Raw genomic sequence first — 19576 nt, 5'->3', positions numbered from 1 at the left:
GCTGAAGGCGGTGGCCCGGTTGGAAATACTGCTTCGCTCTGCTGAGCACACCCAGTTTTTTGGAGGCCAGCTTGGCCTTGTCTTCCAAATGACCGCGAAACTGAACGTCATTCGATATGTCAACGCCAAGAATACTGATACTGGCTGAGGCAACCAAGGGAGTGCCCTCGAAACGAAGATCCACGACAAAGGGCTGTTTTTTAGCGGTAATGGCGAATACTTGTGTCTTTTTGGGATTGAAGTCAACAAGATTTTGCCGACCCCAATCCGAGACTTCACCCAGTAGGGTCTCCAGTTCAGACACAAGTTTGGTCCGGTTCTCATCGGCAGAGGCCCGAGAAACGTAAGCGCGGGCCGTGTACAGTGCATCACCCGTGCTATCGTCTGCATAACAATGGATGTTGCTAATTTGCAGCATATCATTGATATGCAGAAGAAACAGGGTCGGCGACAGTACACAGCCCTGTGGGACGCCAGCATTAATTGGTTTGGGGTCCGAGCATGCACCGTCGACAACGACCTTGATGCTCCGACCCTCCAAAAAGCTGGCAATCTAGGCGCGTAGTTTCTCGGGCAGCCCGTAGGAAGGCAGCTTCGAAAGAAGTGCTTTGTGCCACACCCGATCAAAGGCCTTGGCCACGTCCAAACTAACCGCCAGGGCCTCCCCCTTGCCCTCGATTGCCTCCGACCATCGATGCGTGAGGTACGCAAGAAGATCACCAGCTGAGCGACGCTGTCGGAAGCCGTACTGACGATCGCTATTTTATACTTACTGATACTTTAAATATTATCTGTATTCATTATGTCATGATATGATCGATTGAATGTTATTACCAAATTCTGTCATTCGATTCGGCGAAATAGATTTATAATACATCAGAGAGAATGGTACCCTTTGAGATTCAATTTATAATTGAATTAGCAACAAAGCGATAGAATCGATACATGATTAATACCATTTAATATCATTAACATGAAACTGAGTACAAGGCTTTATTTAAATTAGTAATTAGTATAATAAAGTCGAACTCTATGTTCATAAATATATGTATATTGAGTAGGTAGTATGGTATAGATGTCTCATGTACAAATATCATAAAGCCAAAATATTATAAAAAAAACAAACAATTAAGAAGTGTTCCGTAAAAGGTAAGTCGAGTCTGACAAATTTGTGAGTAACAGTGGTAGAGTCCGCAATAACATTGTATAACCAATGGGCTTGATGCCATACCACGAATGCACAGAAGACATCCGTAAAGCTGAGGTAATCCGCATTTCGTCCGAAGAGTTTGAGTGCAGGATACCTAATTTTAGTCCTCATCTCCCATCTACCCTATTCGCACAAGATACGGGTGGATTTGACGGAGGAAGGGAAGCATAGGTAGGGTAAATACCACCCTGTGCGTCTCATCTCTGTTGATTAATGGTAGGCAATGCATCTGTAAATGTGGTCTATGGGCAGCAGTTGCTTCGCTATTTTGGGGAATTCTGCTTTCATGTTATGGCCAATTCAGCCCTCATATCTCATAGGTAATGTCTTCTTATTATATAATGTTCAAACTCATAAGAACGAGAAACTCAGAGGTTCGTAAACTTACGAATGTAGGAATAAAATGGAAGATGGAAATCCATTTTATCCAGTTTGCCATTTGGATTAATGAAGTACACTTTCATGTTTCAAAATTTCCTATTACTTTAATATTATTAAAAAGTAACAATAATTTAATATTATTGCATCACACAACACATTTATCTCGTGCACACAAACGTAAGCAAGATTTCGTCGTAATACTTTTTGTTTGAACATGTTCTTTACACTTGGGGAAGGATTTATTATTTGTTAATCCCTCGTTAAAGTTGCTTTCATTTTATCATTTAAATGCAGAGGTAGGTCAAGATTTTTAAGGTGCCCCATTTTAATATTTGACTAGCTTTAACCCGTCACTTCGTGTAAGGAATTAAAAATATAAAATATAGCTTTTGTTCTTAGTGATAATGTAGCTACATAATGGCAAAATAATTTTTGGAAACGGTTCATTACTTGATAAAGTATATTCATAGCATTCAATAATACATATATTTATTTTACAAGACTACGTAGAGTCGTCATTAAACAAGCCCAAAAAGATTTGTCATATGCATTCTGCACTAAAGGAGGTCAAAGAGAATCATACCGTGAGTTTCCGAGACCAAAATCTCCGTTTAAAACATATTGTTAACCCTGTTTTATCAAAGACAATGACGATATGTTTTATACAGAAATTTTGGTCTGTGTTATTAGTTATACACAGTCTGTGTTATACACAGTGAGCTGATGTGACCTGTAGCCTAAATAGCGTGATTGAATTAACAATGAGGTGTGATTTGGTTTTAATATGATACTGCAATGAATGTTTACACAATAAACTAGATGTTTTCTTACTTTTTAAAGTAACTAGAGATATAAGGTCGTTTTAATGTGGATTTCGCAACATGTAGTAGAGTTTCATTGTTTACCTACTCTATCATCTGATGAATAAGTTCACTCTCTTCTAATCTCCTTTTCTTGTTATTTATTCCTTCAGTCTTTAAATTATAAGACTTATTTAGCTCTACAGTTTGTTACTAATTTTTTTCAACCACCGTCTGTTTTAATTTCAATGCAAGATTTGAACGGAAAAATGACATAAGTCACTTACTAAGAATTGTAGTTAAAGAACGTATTAATACAACGGAAATATTTCTTTTCGTTGTGTTTATATAACATAATAATAATAATACAAAGATGAATAAAAAAACAAAACTAATTATTTATATTGAGATTCTAATTAGAAAATTAATATCTTTAGCTATGAATAAATTTATAATTTTATCTTATGTTTGGTATATCTTAACGATTTCATAACGTTTCTACAAACATACAATATCATAATCCTGCCAAATTGATGACAGCTCGGATAAGCCGGTTGTAAAAGAAAATTCACAAAACGAATTTGATTATCGACTAATTGCAAGTGTTTTCTATTAACTAGCGTAATGTCTGACATTTATTGACGTATTTTATGATCCAACGATGGTAACAATTAAAAACAAAACAATAGCAGGCGACGATAGATTTTCGTGACTACTTACGTTCGCTGAAAAATTTCTACGTATAGCTCTTGGTCACTACGTAGCATATGACGCGTCTGTATGTACGAAATTGAAGTAAATAACGTTACAGGTGATAGTAAAACACTGAAATTAATTAACCGGTTACACACTCGTTTTAATTTAAGATTTCGCGTTATTCACACGCAAGCACGATTCGATCACAAACACGTATTTCTCGTATGACGCTCGGGGGCAGACTGAGGCAAAGGCTCGCTCGGTTGTTGAGCCACTAGCCGGGCCAATCGCGAGCCCCGCCCCCCGCACGTCTCCCCGCGCCCGCCCAGGCACGCGAAATGCAAAGACCAGACATACATAGACTATCAAAGTGAGAAAAAATCAATTAAAAAAAACTGTTGTCACCTCGCACACGTGCTCACCAAACATTCGAAACTACCCTATGAAAGGGTTGACTAGGGTATAGTCAACCATACTGGCCCACTGCGAGTTGACTTTACACATACCTTTTAAATTCTTGGCAGATAAGGATGCCGAATAAAATATATGTATATGAAATTCGAAATTTAAAATTTATAAAGAACTATTTCGAATATTCGAGAATTATTTCGTTTGAAAAAACGAATGATAGCTTTCATTTGTCTTTAATTACTCGTTAATAACAAAAAAGCCAACAAATTAATAGGATTATTTTTAATACTCTATGTAGATATATAAAATTATTTAATTCGCGACTATCCTCTTACATACACACTCTTTACTATTATAGACTCTTATATACTTTGTATGTGTCAAGAATTACATAAAAGGGATATATTGGTTATTACATAACAGTAAAACTATTACGTCACTAAATCACATAATTACTAAACATATACGCATAGCTTTGTTAATGTATTTCTGTAATTTATTTTCCTTTTTTTATTTTGGGAACCTAGATTTTTGTTAGCTATTTTTTTTAGATAGTTGGATCTGCAGATCAGATTTATGACTAGGAATTTATTATAATCCAGTATCCATACTCAGCTAATTTTTTACCATCTTACTAATATCCTGCTATGAATGAAGGCGAAAGTTTAAATGAATGTATGGATGGATGGATATCCAAAACTGTTAAAGGATTGTGTTGTATTTTGGCATAGATGGAGAACATAGTCAGGAAAAACACAAAAGCTAATAATTTTTTTAAAATTCCGCGCAGACGGAGTCGTGGGCAACAGGTAGTAGAACATAAAAATTAAGAGTAAATTTATCATGATTTAAAAAAATTCCGCATGGTCAGATAAGTTGCGATACACAAGGAGGACTAGTGTATAGTAATTATTTTTAAGGAAGTTGTTTACATTGTCATTGGCACGAACACCAAAAGGTCTTCGCATATTTAAAACTAGCTTCAACATGCGGTTTCTCGTTATTTTCCTCGGTTTTAACTTAAATAGTGGACAGTTGGGGGGTAAGGGGGGAACGGAAACATCTACAACGACCCAAGTGGCAACCTCACCTGCACGCGTTGTTTTTTTTATATCATCATGTGGCAAACGAGCGAGCGGCCACCTGAAATCGCTGAAATACCGACGTGACTGTTGCCCATAGACATGCATATGCGTTGCCTACCTTTAAAAGACGGGGGAGAGGATGCGTAGAAAGAAAATATTTTCCCTTTCCATGCATCTTGTCAACCGGAAAGTCCACTTCCACTTCCCATCCTTTCCTTATAAGAAAAAGGGTGGGAAGGAAAAGAGACCGCCGCTGTGCGCCCTGTTCGAACAGACGAGGCTTTGGCGACCGAGAAATGGCGGTATAACCATATACCCGGCTGGGCAACCATTCGACAGAGGCTATAGCGACCTTGAAGTCTAAATAACTTCTTGAAAGTCTAATACAGAAGGCAACGGGAAAACACTGCATAATTATTTCCATAGTAATCAGTTTAACATGGAAGAAGACAAAAGAAAATGTGGAGAACTGATCGCCAACCTTTGTTAGTCGGAGAGGCACCTCAAGAAGTGGACAGTTGGTATTGGGTAATTGATGAGTACAGATAATTATTGTTAAGTTAGTTAATATGTGGTGTAGAAAATTTTGAGGCTTAAAGTAAAAGGACAGTCTTTTAACGCTTTAAACTGAGATCATATGAGACCACTAACCGTTGGTTTCTGAAACCAAAATCTCTGTATAAAACATATCGTCAAATCAAAAGAAAATTTTGGTCTAGGAAACCCGAGGTGAAATACCTGTCAGAACTATGCAGTTGCCTTTAGAACTAGAAAACATCTTAACGGACATAAACGAAGACGTCATCAAATGCTATAAAGCAAGTTATAGTATGAGTAGAATACACCATCGATGGGTTATAAATATTCCAAACTACACTTTATCGTAACCCAGTTTCTGAACAGATATTAGAAGCATATTTATGACACTTTATTAGTTGTAAAGTTGTCATATCAAAATTTTACAACATAATATTTATGTCTTATATAAAATAACTAGATGTCGCCCGCGACTCCGTCCGCGTGGAAATATAAAAAAAACTTAATCAGTGTAGCCTATCTGTTTTATCGAGATCTGTTCAGCTGTTCTAAAGATATATTTAAACACCCATCCATCCATCCACATCATATCCATCTACACGTTCGCATTTATAATATTAGTAAGTTAAATAAAAAGCTCTTCAAGGCATAAGTTCCAAAAAAAATAATAAATAGTATCCTATATCCGTCTCCTGGTTCTAAGCTACCTCCTCACCAATTTTCAGCCATATCTGTAAAGCCGTTCTTGAGTTATAAATAGTGTAACTAACACGACTTTCTTTTATATAGATAGATAGATTTTATAAATGTTCTTTCAGGGTCAATCTATAAAACTAACCCTTATACATATTAATAAAATTGTAATGTCTGTATGTAATATATAAAACATATATAATATTTCTCACACTTACTTCAACTAAAAACCAATTTTTGTCTATTTGCCTCTCTACAAGGCTGTGTTTCATTCATTCATTCATTGTGTTTCAAACATTCGCATTTATAATATTAGTATGTTTTAATTGTTATGAGATTTGTATTATATAAAACTGATTTTCATGTGGGAACTAAAAAGCGACGTGAGAAAAAGGTCACTATGTATTTTAAATACATATGAAATCGTAAATATTATGTTACATTAATATCTGTTCTCATAATAAATACGATTAGTTATGGAAAATATCAACAAATGGAAGACGATGAAGCTTTTACAGAAAAGCTAAGATTTATGCAAATAATTAAGAATAAATTATTCTGCGTGCTTAAGAACAAAAGTTAAGAGTTAAATTACCATCTTGACTTATATAGAATGTTTTTGATACTTCTTGATACTTGAAATAATCTTAGGTAACCAAATTTTTTTCCGATTGAAAAATAATGTATTTCCAAATATAACAACGGTCGGTAAATATGTGAATCGAACGTAATCCACGAGAACTGTACACATTTAGGGGACCATAGCCTATGTATTCTCCCAGACTGTATCTCTACATCTATATCAAAATCATCGAGATCCTACCTTTTTTTTCATAATGTGATAAACCAGGGAGCGGCCACCTAAAATCGCTAAAATAGCGAAACGACCGCTGTCCATAGGTATAAGCAATTGCGGATGCGTTGCCTTTAATCGATGGAGGAGGATTATTATTCTCTTCATGTACATCCCACATGAAGAGAATAATCCCCTTTCCATGCATCATCCGGAAAATCCTCTTCCACTTCCAATCCTTTACTTATAATAAAGAGGTTGGGAAAGGAGACTAAAAAGACTCCAGGACGCGCTTCATCAAATGAAATTCGTTCATCTTAACGCGCATTTATAATATTAGTAAGAAGTAAGATATAAGGATAAGAACGTAGAGCAATAAAGAAGTTTAGCTCCAAATGGAGGCACCGCAATACAAGCCGTAGCTCATGAATATGTTAATATTAAAACCATTCCAGCTCGTTATCGTTCACTCTCTGCTTTCGTATCGACCTTATCTTATGTAAGCTTTTATTAAATTGACTACACTATATTTGTATAGAAAATAAAACTTAAAACAGTCAAATAGTCGATAAAATTTAGTTACTATTTATAAATAAGTATATTTTTGGGGTATGGTAAGGATGTTGATCTAACGAACTCAGTGATCGATGCCCAACAATTTTAAGTTCATCATCATCAGCTATATGTCTCCACTGAGGGGCTCGGAGCCTACACTAAGTTAGGGGTGACTCTATAGACAACCACGCTGGCCCTGGGCGGGTTGACTTTATACATATCTTTGAATTTATTCGCAGACATGTGCAGGCATAACGATGTTTTCTTTCACCGTAAGGACGCCGTATAAATGTACATCGAAAAACACTTTGATACATGGCAGGATTCGAACCCAGGACATGTAGATTACAAATCAAATGCTTTAACCCTTGAGCCATCAAAAACAATTATTTTATGTGTGTATTTTCAATTATTATAACCTACCTTTGTAATGCATATTCAAAGGAACCGATAATTAAACAAAAGAATTCGAAATTAGAGGTTTCTTTGTGTTATATTCTTGGCAAACTTTGTAGTTCCAAAGTTAGTTAACAAGCAAAAGTTTGTAACACGAAACACTCTAGGTAGTTCTAAAAGTAGAACATGCTTTGTTTGTGTTATGTGCATTACATAACCATGTATATAAAAGTAACTAAGTCCTTACTCCGCTGGCGCAGTGACCCAATGTGGTTCTTGGCCTCCGACACAATGATCGCCAAAGTTTCCTGTCTTGCAGTCTTGTCTTGCTCGTGCCGCTCCATCGTTTGTATCTCCCGCAGTTTTCTGGGCAGGCCGATCGTGGTCTGTCTGTTTGTTTTGGCTAATCTCTGAAATGGCTGGATCGATTTTGACGCGACTTTTATTGGCATGTAGCTGAGGTAATAAGGAGTAACTTAGGCTACGTTCAAATAAGAAAAATTCTTATTTGTTTTTTTTTTATAATATAAGGTGGCAAACGAGCGAGCGGCCACTTGAAATAGCTGAAATAGCGAAGTGACCGTTGCCCATAGACATACGCAATTGCTTATGTGTTGCCTACCTTTAATCCACGGAGGCGATGATGCACAGAAATAAAATATTTTCCCTCTCCATGTATCCTCTCATCCGGAAAGCCAACTTCTACTTTCCATCGTTTCCTTATAAGAAAAATGGTGGGAAGAAAAAGAGGACTAAATTAGGCCTGCGGGACGCAAACTCATCAGACGAAACGAGGAATTGCTTCCACTTCACGCCTGTCTTCTGTGTGGTCGTGGTATTACACCGGGCGAGCCGGGCCAATTCGTTCGATGATGTTAAAGCGGGCTCTACCACTGTTAGGAAAATAAAATAATATTGCAATGTCCAAGTACCGTCCAGTACCACGCGCAGCTCAAAGATGTACAGCTGGTTATGTAATATTACAATTAGTTGCCAGGTTTTGATATTGTAGAGACAAGCATCAGACAAGACAGTGGTTTAAGTATAAGTGAGTCTGTATACCGTTGATTTAGCCCTTTCTTATGAATTATTCAATAGACGACAGTTCTAGTTATTTTGTTAAAGGCGACGAACTGAAGTATTTACTTAATTACGAATTCCATTTACTTAGAGACGTCCTTTGTGTTAAATAGTTATTTTTCATTGTTATATTACCATTGTTATATTATTAAAAAAAGAAAGTCGTGTTAGTTACACTATTTATAACTCGAGACCGGCTTTACCGATGGGGTTGAAAATTGGTGAGGAGGTAGCTTAGAGTCAGGAGACGAACATAGTATAGTATTTATTCATTTTTATCCGAATTTATGCCTTGAAGAGTTGCTTTTTATTTAACTTACTAATATTATAAATGCGAATGTTTAGATGGATGTGATGTGTATGGATGGGTGGGCTACACTAATTAAGTTTTATATATATCCACGCGGAAGCAGTCGCGGGCGACGGCTAGTATTTATATATATTAAACGTTTTTAGTACATTTTGGTTAATTTACTAATATTTCTTGTATACCAACTGAGCTCTATCCTTGTTAGGACATGGTTTACGACAATAGTCGAATGGCGGGATTCGAAACCCCGACCTCGTGATTGGATATCTGTACCGTTAACCATTAGGCTATTAACGTTTACGTAACGAGGCTATTAAGTTACGAAACGTAATAAAAAATAAAATTCTTTGTAAATTATTTACCAACTAAGAGATACAACTTGTCATCTAATTTTGTACTGATATTTGACATTTGTATATTAAGTACCCAGAACAATTTCATGGTAAAAATTGCATTGTTGTGTAAATAATTCGGTGACCCGATTTTTTTGTAAACAAGTGTAGACTGTAGATTAATGTAATTTGCGTGAATGTTTTCCTAGTAAGAGGGGCCTTCAACTCTTAATGTTTACCGATTCTATCAACAAGGGTGGGGGTTGTTTTGCATAAATAAATCAACCCCCCGAAAACTTTATCAATAAATCCTCCATTTGACTTATTACTCTGCTTTGAAAATAATAAGACTTATATCCGCCGAGAAAAGCGTCAGTGTATCAGAGGTTAAGCGCTTGACTTGTTATTTAGCTCTTGGGTTCGAATCCCGTCATGTACCAATATGTTATTCGATTTACATATGTAAATTTATCCGACATTCTTACAGCTAAGGAAAACATCGTGGTACAACTTGCACATATCTGCACAGAAATTCAAATATATTTGTGAAGTCAATACGCAATTTGCCGGCGTAGTTGACTATGGTCTAATCACCCCTTACTTTAACTTATCTGGGTTGATGATGATGATAAACCCTCGCCATTTTGTGACTACTCGTACAATTATTAAAAAAAATTAGGAACGAAATAATTTGATATTTTCTCTGATTAATTAACATAGGTTTTCGTTCATCTCTATATACTGTTTACATATATAATTAATGAACGAATTTAAATGTTAAATATATATAAATATGTATTTCACATTTAAATTTCAACATGAAAATTATTTTCTTTTTAAAAAGGTCAATTATAATGGCCAGTATTCACAATTATCTTTTGTTTCATAATTTCTATTTTAAATAAGAACGGTTTTAATATTGCTTCTGAAAGCCGCTACTTATTACATTTTGTGACGATACTACGAAAGTAAATAATGATAATATAATTAACAAGCTCTTCGTTATTAACGTGTGAGTAAATATTTATTAATTTGTTAAGCAAATGAAGCCACAATATGCAAAAAATATAAGACATTTATCGTGTACATTGCTATATTTAATACCTTGCATATTTCTTAAGTAAATTTCTAGCGACCAATTAATGTTGATCTCTACGATACTACGAAGATTCCTCTACAAGTTCCTACCGTTAATCGACTAAGAGGGACAGGGTAGGTCTTGTTATATTTGCGTGTATCTTAACTTATACGTCGTTATAAATGTGCTTTTACAAGTAATAAACGCGAGCGGCTGTAGTTAAATTTAATTACGTAAACTTTTAATTCCAGAATATTTTTACGATAATAAAACGCTGTTTGTTTAAAAAGGTGTTTTTTTATATTCTCTTTAGGTTTTGAAATGATTAGTTTACATTTAAAACTGGTAGGAGGCGCTGTCTTTGGATTTTAAGCTGTTTTTTATATATTTTTTTTATCAAAAACTTTACCCAATTGCATACAAAGGAACGTCTCTCTAGTTTGTTAGTTTATGACGACTTCTGTGGATTTACGAATAAATTTAGGTTTAATATAACAAATTAGCTGTCGCCCGCGACTCCGTTCCCGCGGAATTTAGTAGGCTATGTGATCTTCCAGACTATGATCTACATCTATGGGAAATTCCAAGATACCTCAAACAAACATCCATCTGAACATTCGCATTTATAATCTTAGCAAGATAGCTGTAGCCAGTCATCCGCGCGGATTTAAAAAATATAATTGGGTTAAAAACTACTCTATATCTCAAGTTGGACCACATTACAGATGCTTACAAAAATTTATAAGAATTAGTTCAGTAGTTTCGGAGTTTATAGCGAACATACATGAACAAAATTTTTATATATGTAGTTTAGATAAAACTTACTCCAAAATGAATACGAATAATCTATTGAATATAACGTGATTTAATTTTTAACAAAGACTTCTTAATCTATTTTTTTATCTTGCACCAAACATGAACTCCGCAACCCCTCACCCGTCTGCACCCACTCTGCCATAAACCCCATGTAATTAGACACCATAAAACATTACGAGTCTCCGCCAAGAATAATGTCGGGATCAAATTTTAAGGACAAAAGGGTAAATTGTCAATATTCATTCGTAGTATTGAGTATCGGTAGCTCAGTGGTTAAGCACTTGCAAACAGCAGGTCCTGGGTTCGAACCCGCCATGTACGGCTGCATGGATCTCGGTGAAATTTAGCATAACTGTAGAACACATAGGCTACTAATTATAATTTTCTAATCCCCCTAGGACGGAGTCGCCGGCAACATATAGTTTATTTTATTCCAAGGCTAACGAACAAGCAACCTAAATTCGCCAAAATAGCGAAGAGACCGCTGCTCAAACGTTCCCAATTGTAAATTGCATTTTAATCGATTGTGGGGATACACAGTAAGAAAATATTTCCCCTGGCTGTGCATTCTTTATCAAATCCACTTCCTCTTCCCATGATTTGTTTAAAATAGAAGGGTAGGAAGGGAGGGGATTAAAATTATATTCTCCGGTACGCACTTATTAATAAGTATTTAATAAGAAAATGTAATAAAAGTCAATATTATACAATTATTTAATAATAATATGAATCATAATAAAATTTACAATATACTTCTCTGGACTTAAATGCTACAAATTAGAACAGAATGTCGTTTTTATAATACACATGAATTAATTCTAAATATCAAATCACAAAATCCCCAACCTTACACCAAATGTAACATAATGTTCATAACAATTAACGTACGTTTCCACTGACGATTTGTATAAAAACATTTTTTTTATATCAAAAGTTGGCAAACGAGCGAGCATCCACCTGAAATCGCTGAAATAGCGAAGTGACCGTTGCCCATAGACATACGCAATTGCATATGCGTTGCCTACCTTTAATCGACGGAGGAGAGGATGCACAGAAACAAAATATTTTCCCTTCCCATGCATCCTCTCATCCGGAAAGTCCATTTCCACTTCCCATCCTTTGCTTATAAAGAAAAGGATGGGAAGGGAAAGAGGACTAATTTTGGCCTCCGGGACGCACACTCATCAGACGAAACGCGGAATTGCTTCCACTTCACGCCTGTCTTCTGTGTGGTCGTATTGCTTTCTCGCTCTTTCACATTCATCAATCTGCCCTTATCCCTACGGATGGTCGTCTTATGTACTCCTGCATACATCTCTATCACCCGTCATATCTGAATCCAAACCATTCTATCTCGCTCTTTCACATTAAAAATAACAAAGATAGATATATTTTTATTCAGACAGTGAAAACGCACTTTTATACATTAATTATACATAAAAAACAATTATCAATACAATAAATTACATAATTAAACATACAAGGAACATACATATACAATTTCATACATACAATGGCTGAAAAATACTTGACAAATAGAATGAAAAAAAAACTATTAATATGCCATTTGTTAATTTAAAAAAAAAATGCTCACTTGACAATAAAAGGTCAAAAAACTGTTATATGGTCAATTTTAATAGGCTTATTATGATGAATAATTTCATTAAAATTAGCCTCATATATACCCAATTATAAAAACTAAAATTAACTTTAGTTCAAAGTTTTTGCAAGCTAAAAGCATTCACTTATTTCCCTCAAACAATTCCGTATAAATATATATTTAAAATTAAAAACAAAATATAATCTAATTTATTAAACAAATTATTTCACTCGCCGAAACAATTATTTTTTATGCGATACAATTTTTTTTAATCTTAAAATTAAAATCAGACATTTTTACGTACTCTGTACATCCCTGCAGTAAATGGGATAATTATAGTGCGACAAACATTGACCCGGTTGAAATATGAAACTAAATTGCAATAGCTCAAAGTACTTACTAACAAAAAAGTTTTTTTATATAGCAAAAGGTTATAAATAAGAAAGTGGTCACCTAATTTCGCCAAAATGGCGAAACGACAGCTGCCCTAAGGCATCCTCAATTGCAGATGCGTTGCTTTAATCGACGTAGGAAAGGATGCATCGAAATTTCTTCTTCCTATAAGTCACGTCAACTAGCAAATTGACTTTCCCTTCCTATCCTTTCCTTATAAGAAAAGGTTGGGAGGGGGAAGAGTGATATAATTAGGCCTACAGCATGCACACTTATCAGACTGTATGCGGAAACCCCTAATTCCTGTGTAATTGTGGTATTTCACGGGTCGACTTGGTCTATTAGTACAAAATATGTTATTGCGGGCTGTACTAGAGCAAAAAATCCTTGTCAGACTATATCTGTCTTATCAATTCTTGTCATGTCTGTTATTTCATATGCTTAAGTGATTTTTAAATATTTACTAAGTGAAAACAGCCTCTCACTGGACCAAATTAGTTTGTCGCACTATAAATGATTAAATGCAATCATATGTTAAAATTGTCTTGGCTAAAAGCTCTTATTTCGTTGAATTTGAGCTAACCTTGACACATTTAAAAGAAATCATAGTTTGATATAATAATTTTCATACAGAGATAAGACCAGTAAATGTGTCATACATCAAATATAAGAAAAAGTCGAAAAACAATCTTATTTCTTGTTCTATTCTTCATATTATATATTATCCAGTATACTAATCAAGTCCAGCATTCAAACCCAGCACTGGATTACAACTGGAAAGATGTAAGCACACACTAGAACCCTCGTAGTGCATTTCAGATTTCTCGGACTTGTAATAATGTAAAATTTGCATGTTTATCTCTGTACAAAAGCTAAGATATAGGTTAGATTATTTAGAAAGTAATTCAAAAACACAGAGCAACCTGGATAAGCAAGAAATCTTTATAAGCCATTGTCCAGTACTAATGGAGAAACTCCAAGAAACTCGGGTTAGAGAGAATCCTGTATAAAAGTGACAAATATAGCTTTCCTTTGGACTCGCGATTATCAGGGTGCGACTGTACTTTTAAAACGTCAAAACCTACTACAACCATTGCCAAACAAATCCTATCTTATATATTTCCACTCGTAATCAATGAATATATTTTTATAAAATATTTCACATTTTTTTTAATTATCAATTAATTCCATTGATAATGGAATATAATTTGGCTCAGGAGTTCTTTCATATCAATACTGGTATTTAAACCACCAAACTACAATATTAGGGAACACATATTTTACAATTCAATGTTTTTTTAAATACACTTAATAATTAATTCCAATATCCTTTTTATATCCATATCCCAATGTCCAAAATATTTAGCCCGGGAAGAAAATAGTCTTATGAGCAACTGTGGGTTTCTGAGTCCCATCCCAGTTTAAAACATTGTCACGTCTGTGTTGTCAAAGACAGGAATGAGGATATGTTTTATACAGAGATTTTGGTCTCAGAAACCAATTGTCTGTATAATTTCTTATATTACAGTTATTCTGGATTAGGAATGTGTAACTTAAATAACAGTTCATTTCCACTACAAAAACAAATAATCATTACCATCTTTCCCTTTGAAAAATTAATATACAACAATATATAATTGTTTTGAAAGTGGAAAGTCATCGGAAAAAATACTAAAATAAATTCAAACTCCATAGTACACAGTGAACTTTAAACCAAAACTGACATCATTATCATTACAAAAACTCTGAGGAACCCTAATTATAGTGACCCTCAAGCTGTTAAGAATATAAGTCAATAAGGTATGTACAGTCAGGGACATTGGCGGTATTCCACTTTAAAAGGGACATTAAAAAACAGCATATATATTGCAAATAATAGAGATACAGTGAGGTGATTGCGTTTTTAGTTTGATCAAAATATTAATAGCAATTAGTTTCTGAAGAAAAAATGTATTTTAGTTCAAAAACAAACGGAAATATGGAGTGAGGCACTATTGAAAATGAAATAGCGCCAACTAACCTCACTGTACATACACCAAAACTTATTGAAGTCAGCCAGGTTAAATGTTTGGATCAAAATAACTTCAAGAGACAATATAACTTAATAACATGTGTACTTAAACTTAACACACTTGGAATAACTTGTAGCGTGTTTGAATGTTGTGCCCAATATTCTAAGGTTACCAATGTTAGTTTAAAAATAGTTAATGGTTTAAAACCAGTACCTTGACTGTTACATGAAGAACTCCCGGTTTTCGTGTGGTGGTCAAGTGTGCCTCATTTGTGTATTATTTGAATTACCGGTGGGGCTCTGGCAGTTTGGTAAATCTATTATCGTTATTTCTATAACTCGGAGGCCCCTAAGTATTGGATCGGTTATGTGAATTCCTCGAGGATTGTACACTCTTTCGTTCTGCGTCGCTATGAACTTCGATATTTTTCGAAGATGCTGGAACAGAGAAAGCACAATATTTTAATCCAAATTGTTACGCAAATATTGTAGATATTAAAACATGAATGCATATAAATACTAGATAAAATCATATTAATATTATAAATGCAAAAGTTTGGATGGATGGATGTTTGTTACTACTCATCACCACAACAGCTCTACGGATTTTGATGAAAATGAGCATAAATGAATCTTAAAGACATTTTTTTAATTATGCACAGACGAAATTGCGGGCAATAGCTACTAACTATAGATACACACAAGTGCATTGGCAATAATTATGTTCGCATAGCATTAAAATCAACAAAATATTGAATACATTGATTAGTAATAAAGCTGGAAGTGGTAGATGTGAGCAATTATTTTAACCTTTACACTCCTTTAACTATACTGTAAACTATGCAGTTACACAACAAAGTGGAGGCTGCTAGGTTTCTTTTGAAAGTTGAAACATTGGAAGTATGGTGTTCTTTGGAGAACTGGAGAGTTAGCTGGAATGGTCCATGCCTTATTCCATACAAAATACATGCTAGTTGTGGAGTTGCGGAAACCGTAGCCTCTATTACTAACACTGTTCTAGAAGAGTCAGTAGAACTATAGTTCTTCATGATCTCCACTATTGAAGATTGGCCATCGGCTTAGCAAAAGGAAAAAAAACACTGGACAATAGTCAGGTGACTTTTTGACTTACAATGCTGTCAAAGTATTATAAATATTAAATATGTTTACTACCTTTTCGTAATGTGTCTCCGTGCATATGTAAATAAAATAAGCGGTGAGACAGGCAAGACATCCTTCACAGTATGTACTGCAGTCCGCTGTCTCAGCCATTTCAAAGTGTTCATTTAATCTCTCCATTGTGTATTCAAATGTTTGTCTGTCTATCTGGAAAAATATAGCATGTTTATTTTAATTTTTATTTTATAACATAAAGGGACAAAGGCTCAGCGGAAACATCAAGGTGTTAATCGACAGGACATCAGGATTTATTCCTCTTAAAAGGAATTCTGGATGTAATTACTATGTTCACCAAAGTGGTGTGTTAACTAAATATATAGTAGACCTTTCAATGTAAAATCCATATTGTAGATTAAATATTGAAGTGGTAAAAATTTAGTAAAAAATTGCACCTTGATATTGAAATCATCCTTCAACCTATCTCAAAAATATGTTTTCCAATTTATAAAGCATTTCATTTTAAGTTATTCCTAACTGTAAACATTAGACACATGATGGTATATTGTTTATAAAGGCAATAATGGCATCTTTTTTTGGAAAATTTGAGTCTAATGGGAATCTTATCTTTAGTACCAAAGATCGATTACAAATTCATACATTTTTGTACAAAATTATCAACAATTTAAAATTCTATTTTATTATTTTCACAATGTACAAACAATCAAATGCTTTAGAAAACAAACTAACTGTATTACTGTGAGATCATGATAATTTTAAGGCGAAATGTTTAGTATCCTAATAGTAACTTTCACTTACTCTGTCTTCTAGCTCAGGAGGAAACCTTGTTTGAAACTTAACAGCAGTCCCTTCAGAATAATCTCTTTGTATGAATATTTTTATTCCTTGCTGTGTAGGCGTTTGCTGACTGCCAGGCGTATTGGGTCCCGATGGTATCCTGTTATTCGCCATTGTCATTTCAGAAACACACCTAAATTACGTGTCACCGAATAAACATAAGACGATTTACGCCTCAAAAATAATAATGTCAGAGAATAAGATGAGGAAATGTTCAAGAAATCACTTAAAATAACACAATAAAAACTATTTTCTAACACAACGCTGACATCAGTTTACTTGTGAAAATGACAAATTTGACAAGGGCGTGTGTCTGTGGTTTCTGATCGTAAGGGCATAGATAATAAACAAAGAATATGAATACTCCGGAAAGATCCAGAAGAGTATTTATGTAGACAATTTTTTGAAGAAGAAATAAATTTATTATTTAGTTCAAATTCACGTTATCAAATCAAATTGACGTTAATAATTCTTCTCCAAGAAACAGAAATGCTGTGTAATCATACTAGGTTTTCAATTTGTGTGACAGTTAACAAACCCGATTAAAATTGTAGCAAATTACAAGTTATGTATTTTGTGCAGAGTTAATTATTTTCTTAACTATTGCTCAAAATCGTTAGAAGGCAATTGGAAACATTCTAATTATTAATTCGGCTATACTCTATAATATTTTTTTAAATATGTAAACATCATCTTCGCATATATTTTACTTTTATTTTTATTTAAATAAATAGTGTCTACTAGACGGCTAATTTGGGGACTCATATCGCTAAAGTCAAAGGCTAATTAATGTCCTACATACTTAGGGTCTAGACGGAAGACAAAAGATTCGGAATTATCTATTGATTAGTTTGACGGGTCGAGCGTCGATTTATTCAGGACGATTTCGCTTCATTTCGTCCTCGGAATATTAAAACTGGTGATCGCTTGACGGCTTGAAATAAATCAATTAAAGGTGCCATGTTTAGGACGACGTTTTCTTTGCACTTCAAACGATTTTTGTAGGTCAATTAATATCAACAGGATACTTTGTAAACTTGTTTAATATATCGATTTATTTTAAATGCTGCATTATTTGAAATGGCACCATGCCATGGCAATTTGAATTAATATTATAATTATTTATCTCTAAAGCCTTATTAACGACTTACGATTGACACATTTTACCGTTTTGGTAGGAAAGCGCTTTAAAAACCAAAATATACTACTAAAGTAGTTCTAATTGGCAACTAAGAAAATTGTAAAAAAAAGTGATAAAACGTACGGGAAACAATTGCAATGTGAAAAGAAACGCATTAAAGGTAATGGAAAATTATATAAAAATCATATTCACAAAACCGTTAAATTTGAATATTAACAATTACTTTGCAGTATAATAAATCATTGATTTAAATTACGCGACCATAGAGAACTTAATACATTTTAAGCAATCCATTACAATCGACTCTATTACAATTCAATATAGTTCCGAAGTTGGGCGTAGGCTGGATGGATGTTGGAAATCATATCACGGACGGTAGCATCCGTTTTGAAGCGACATCTTTCACTCGGATGTGTGACTTGAATGGGGAATCTATATAAAATGTTGACTTTATTACGTAAGGAATGCGAACGCAATGCCACGCGTTAAAAAGTGTCACTTTCTTTTATATAATTATCAGGACATTGTAAATTAGCTATAACCTACAATATCTGTTGACTACGACATGAGACAGGAGTGAGGAACTCTCTATAGATGGATAGGCCTCATCAGCTTACTATACGTCCCTGCTGAGGAGCTCGTAGTCTACCCTAATTTAGAGGTGACTAGGCCATAGTTAACCACGCTGACCCAGTGCGAGTTGACTTCACACATATCTTTGAATGTCTTCGCAGATTGTAGGTTGCATCACGATGTTTTAACACAGTAAGAAAATGGAAAATGTATAGGCAATTGCTTTGAAATTGCAGCTTTTGCTTTGTTCCAATTTAAACGCTCTTTGAGGTTACGTGACAGTTAAATCTATCTATATTATTAGTTCGAATTGATACCATTGCTGCAAACCTCAACCATCTGCGCCAAAATGGCGAATATCATGTAGGTACAAAACATAACGTCTCATAGCCAGTCCATTTATAAAGGTCAGTGGTTATATGTTATAATGATAAATAAACTGATCCCGAAGGATTAGAAACTGTACGATCTAATTTAATAGTTTCCACAATATGACGATATTTTTGATCAAACTATTAAATAGTGCAGGGGTAGCCAATCAATGGAACGCGACAAAATATTTTGGGCACGTTATTGATTACATTTATTATGCACTATTTCAGAAAACGGTATGAAGTAGATATTATATGTCGAACGAACGCGAGTGATCCCTGTTACATAATTAAATATATTTGATTGTCTATGACTTCTTTAACTTTTTTTTTAGAAAAA

The 19576-nt window shown here is 34.4% G+C and overlaps 3 protein-coding genes across 4 annotated transcripts in view; all 3 read right to left on the bottom strand.

The window, feature by feature from the left end:
* Positions 1-3315, bottom strand: part of LOC106116437 (cGMP-specific 3',5'-cyclic phosphodiesterase) — a 54335-nt gene extending 51020 nt beyond the window's left edge. For both annotated transcript variants that reach the window (XR_001227823.1, XM_013310279.1), the window contains exon 1: positions 3112-3315. The gene's annotated coding sequence lies outside the window, so the exon portion shown is untranslated. The remainder of the gene's footprint in view (positions 1-3111) is intronic.
* On the bottom strand, positions 554-8009 carry LOC106116102 (uncharacterized). Its single transcript, XM_013309842.1, has 2 exons — positions 7822-8009; positions 554-758 (listed from the first exon to the last, which is right to left on the bottom strand). The coding sequence occupies exons 1-2, from the start codon at positions 8007-8009 to the stop codon at positions 554-556; spliced, it is 393 nt and encodes a 130-aa protein (XP_013165296.1).
* Positions 8010-13849: 5840 nt separating this feature from the next.
* On the bottom strand, positions 13850-17439 carry LOC106116134 (golgin subfamily A member 7). Its single transcript, XM_013309874.1, has 3 exons — positions 17113-17439; positions 16351-16503; positions 13850-15615 (listed from the first exon to the last, which is right to left on the bottom strand). The coding sequence occupies exons 1-3, from the start codon at positions 17269-17271 to the stop codon at positions 15433-15435; spliced, it is 495 nt and encodes a 164-aa protein (XP_013165328.1). The 5' UTR covers positions 17272-17439; the 3' UTR covers positions 13850-15432.
* Between the last annotated feature and the right edge of the window lie 2137 nt (positions 17440-19576).

The sequence above is a fragment of the Papilio xuthus genome, unplaced genomic scaffold (genome assembly GCF_000836235.2).
Source record: "Papilio xuthus unplaced genomic scaffold, Pxut_1.1 DF827756.1, whole genome shotgun sequence".
Taxonomy (NCBI): Eukaryota; Metazoa; Arthropoda; class Insecta; order Lepidoptera; family Papilionidae; genus Papilio; species Papilio xuthus.
Note: the sequence above shows the minus strand (reverse complement) of the source record. Positions and strands in the feature narration are given on the sequence as shown.

Coding starts and splice junctions, on each gene's coding strand:
- LOC106116102 (XM_013309842.1), bottom strand. CDS start 8,009: ATGCCAATAAAAGTCGCGTCAAAATCGATCCAGCCATTTCAGAGATTA. Junction 759..7,821: donor GAGGCCAAGAACCACATTGG/GTCACTGCGCCA, acceptor AGTATAAAATAG/CGATCGTCAGTACGGCTTCC.
- LOC106116134 (XM_013309874.1), bottom strand. CDS start 17,271: ATGACAATGGCGAATAACAGGATACCATCGGGACCCAATACGCCTGGC. Junction 16,504..17,112: donor CTCCTGAGCTAGAAGACAGA/GTAAGTGAAAGT, acceptor ATATTTTTCCAG/ATAGACAGACAAACATTTGA. Junction 15,616..16,350: donor CGGAGACACATTACGAAAAG/GTAGTAAACATA, acceptor TCTCTGTTCCAG/CATCTTCGAAAAATATCGAA.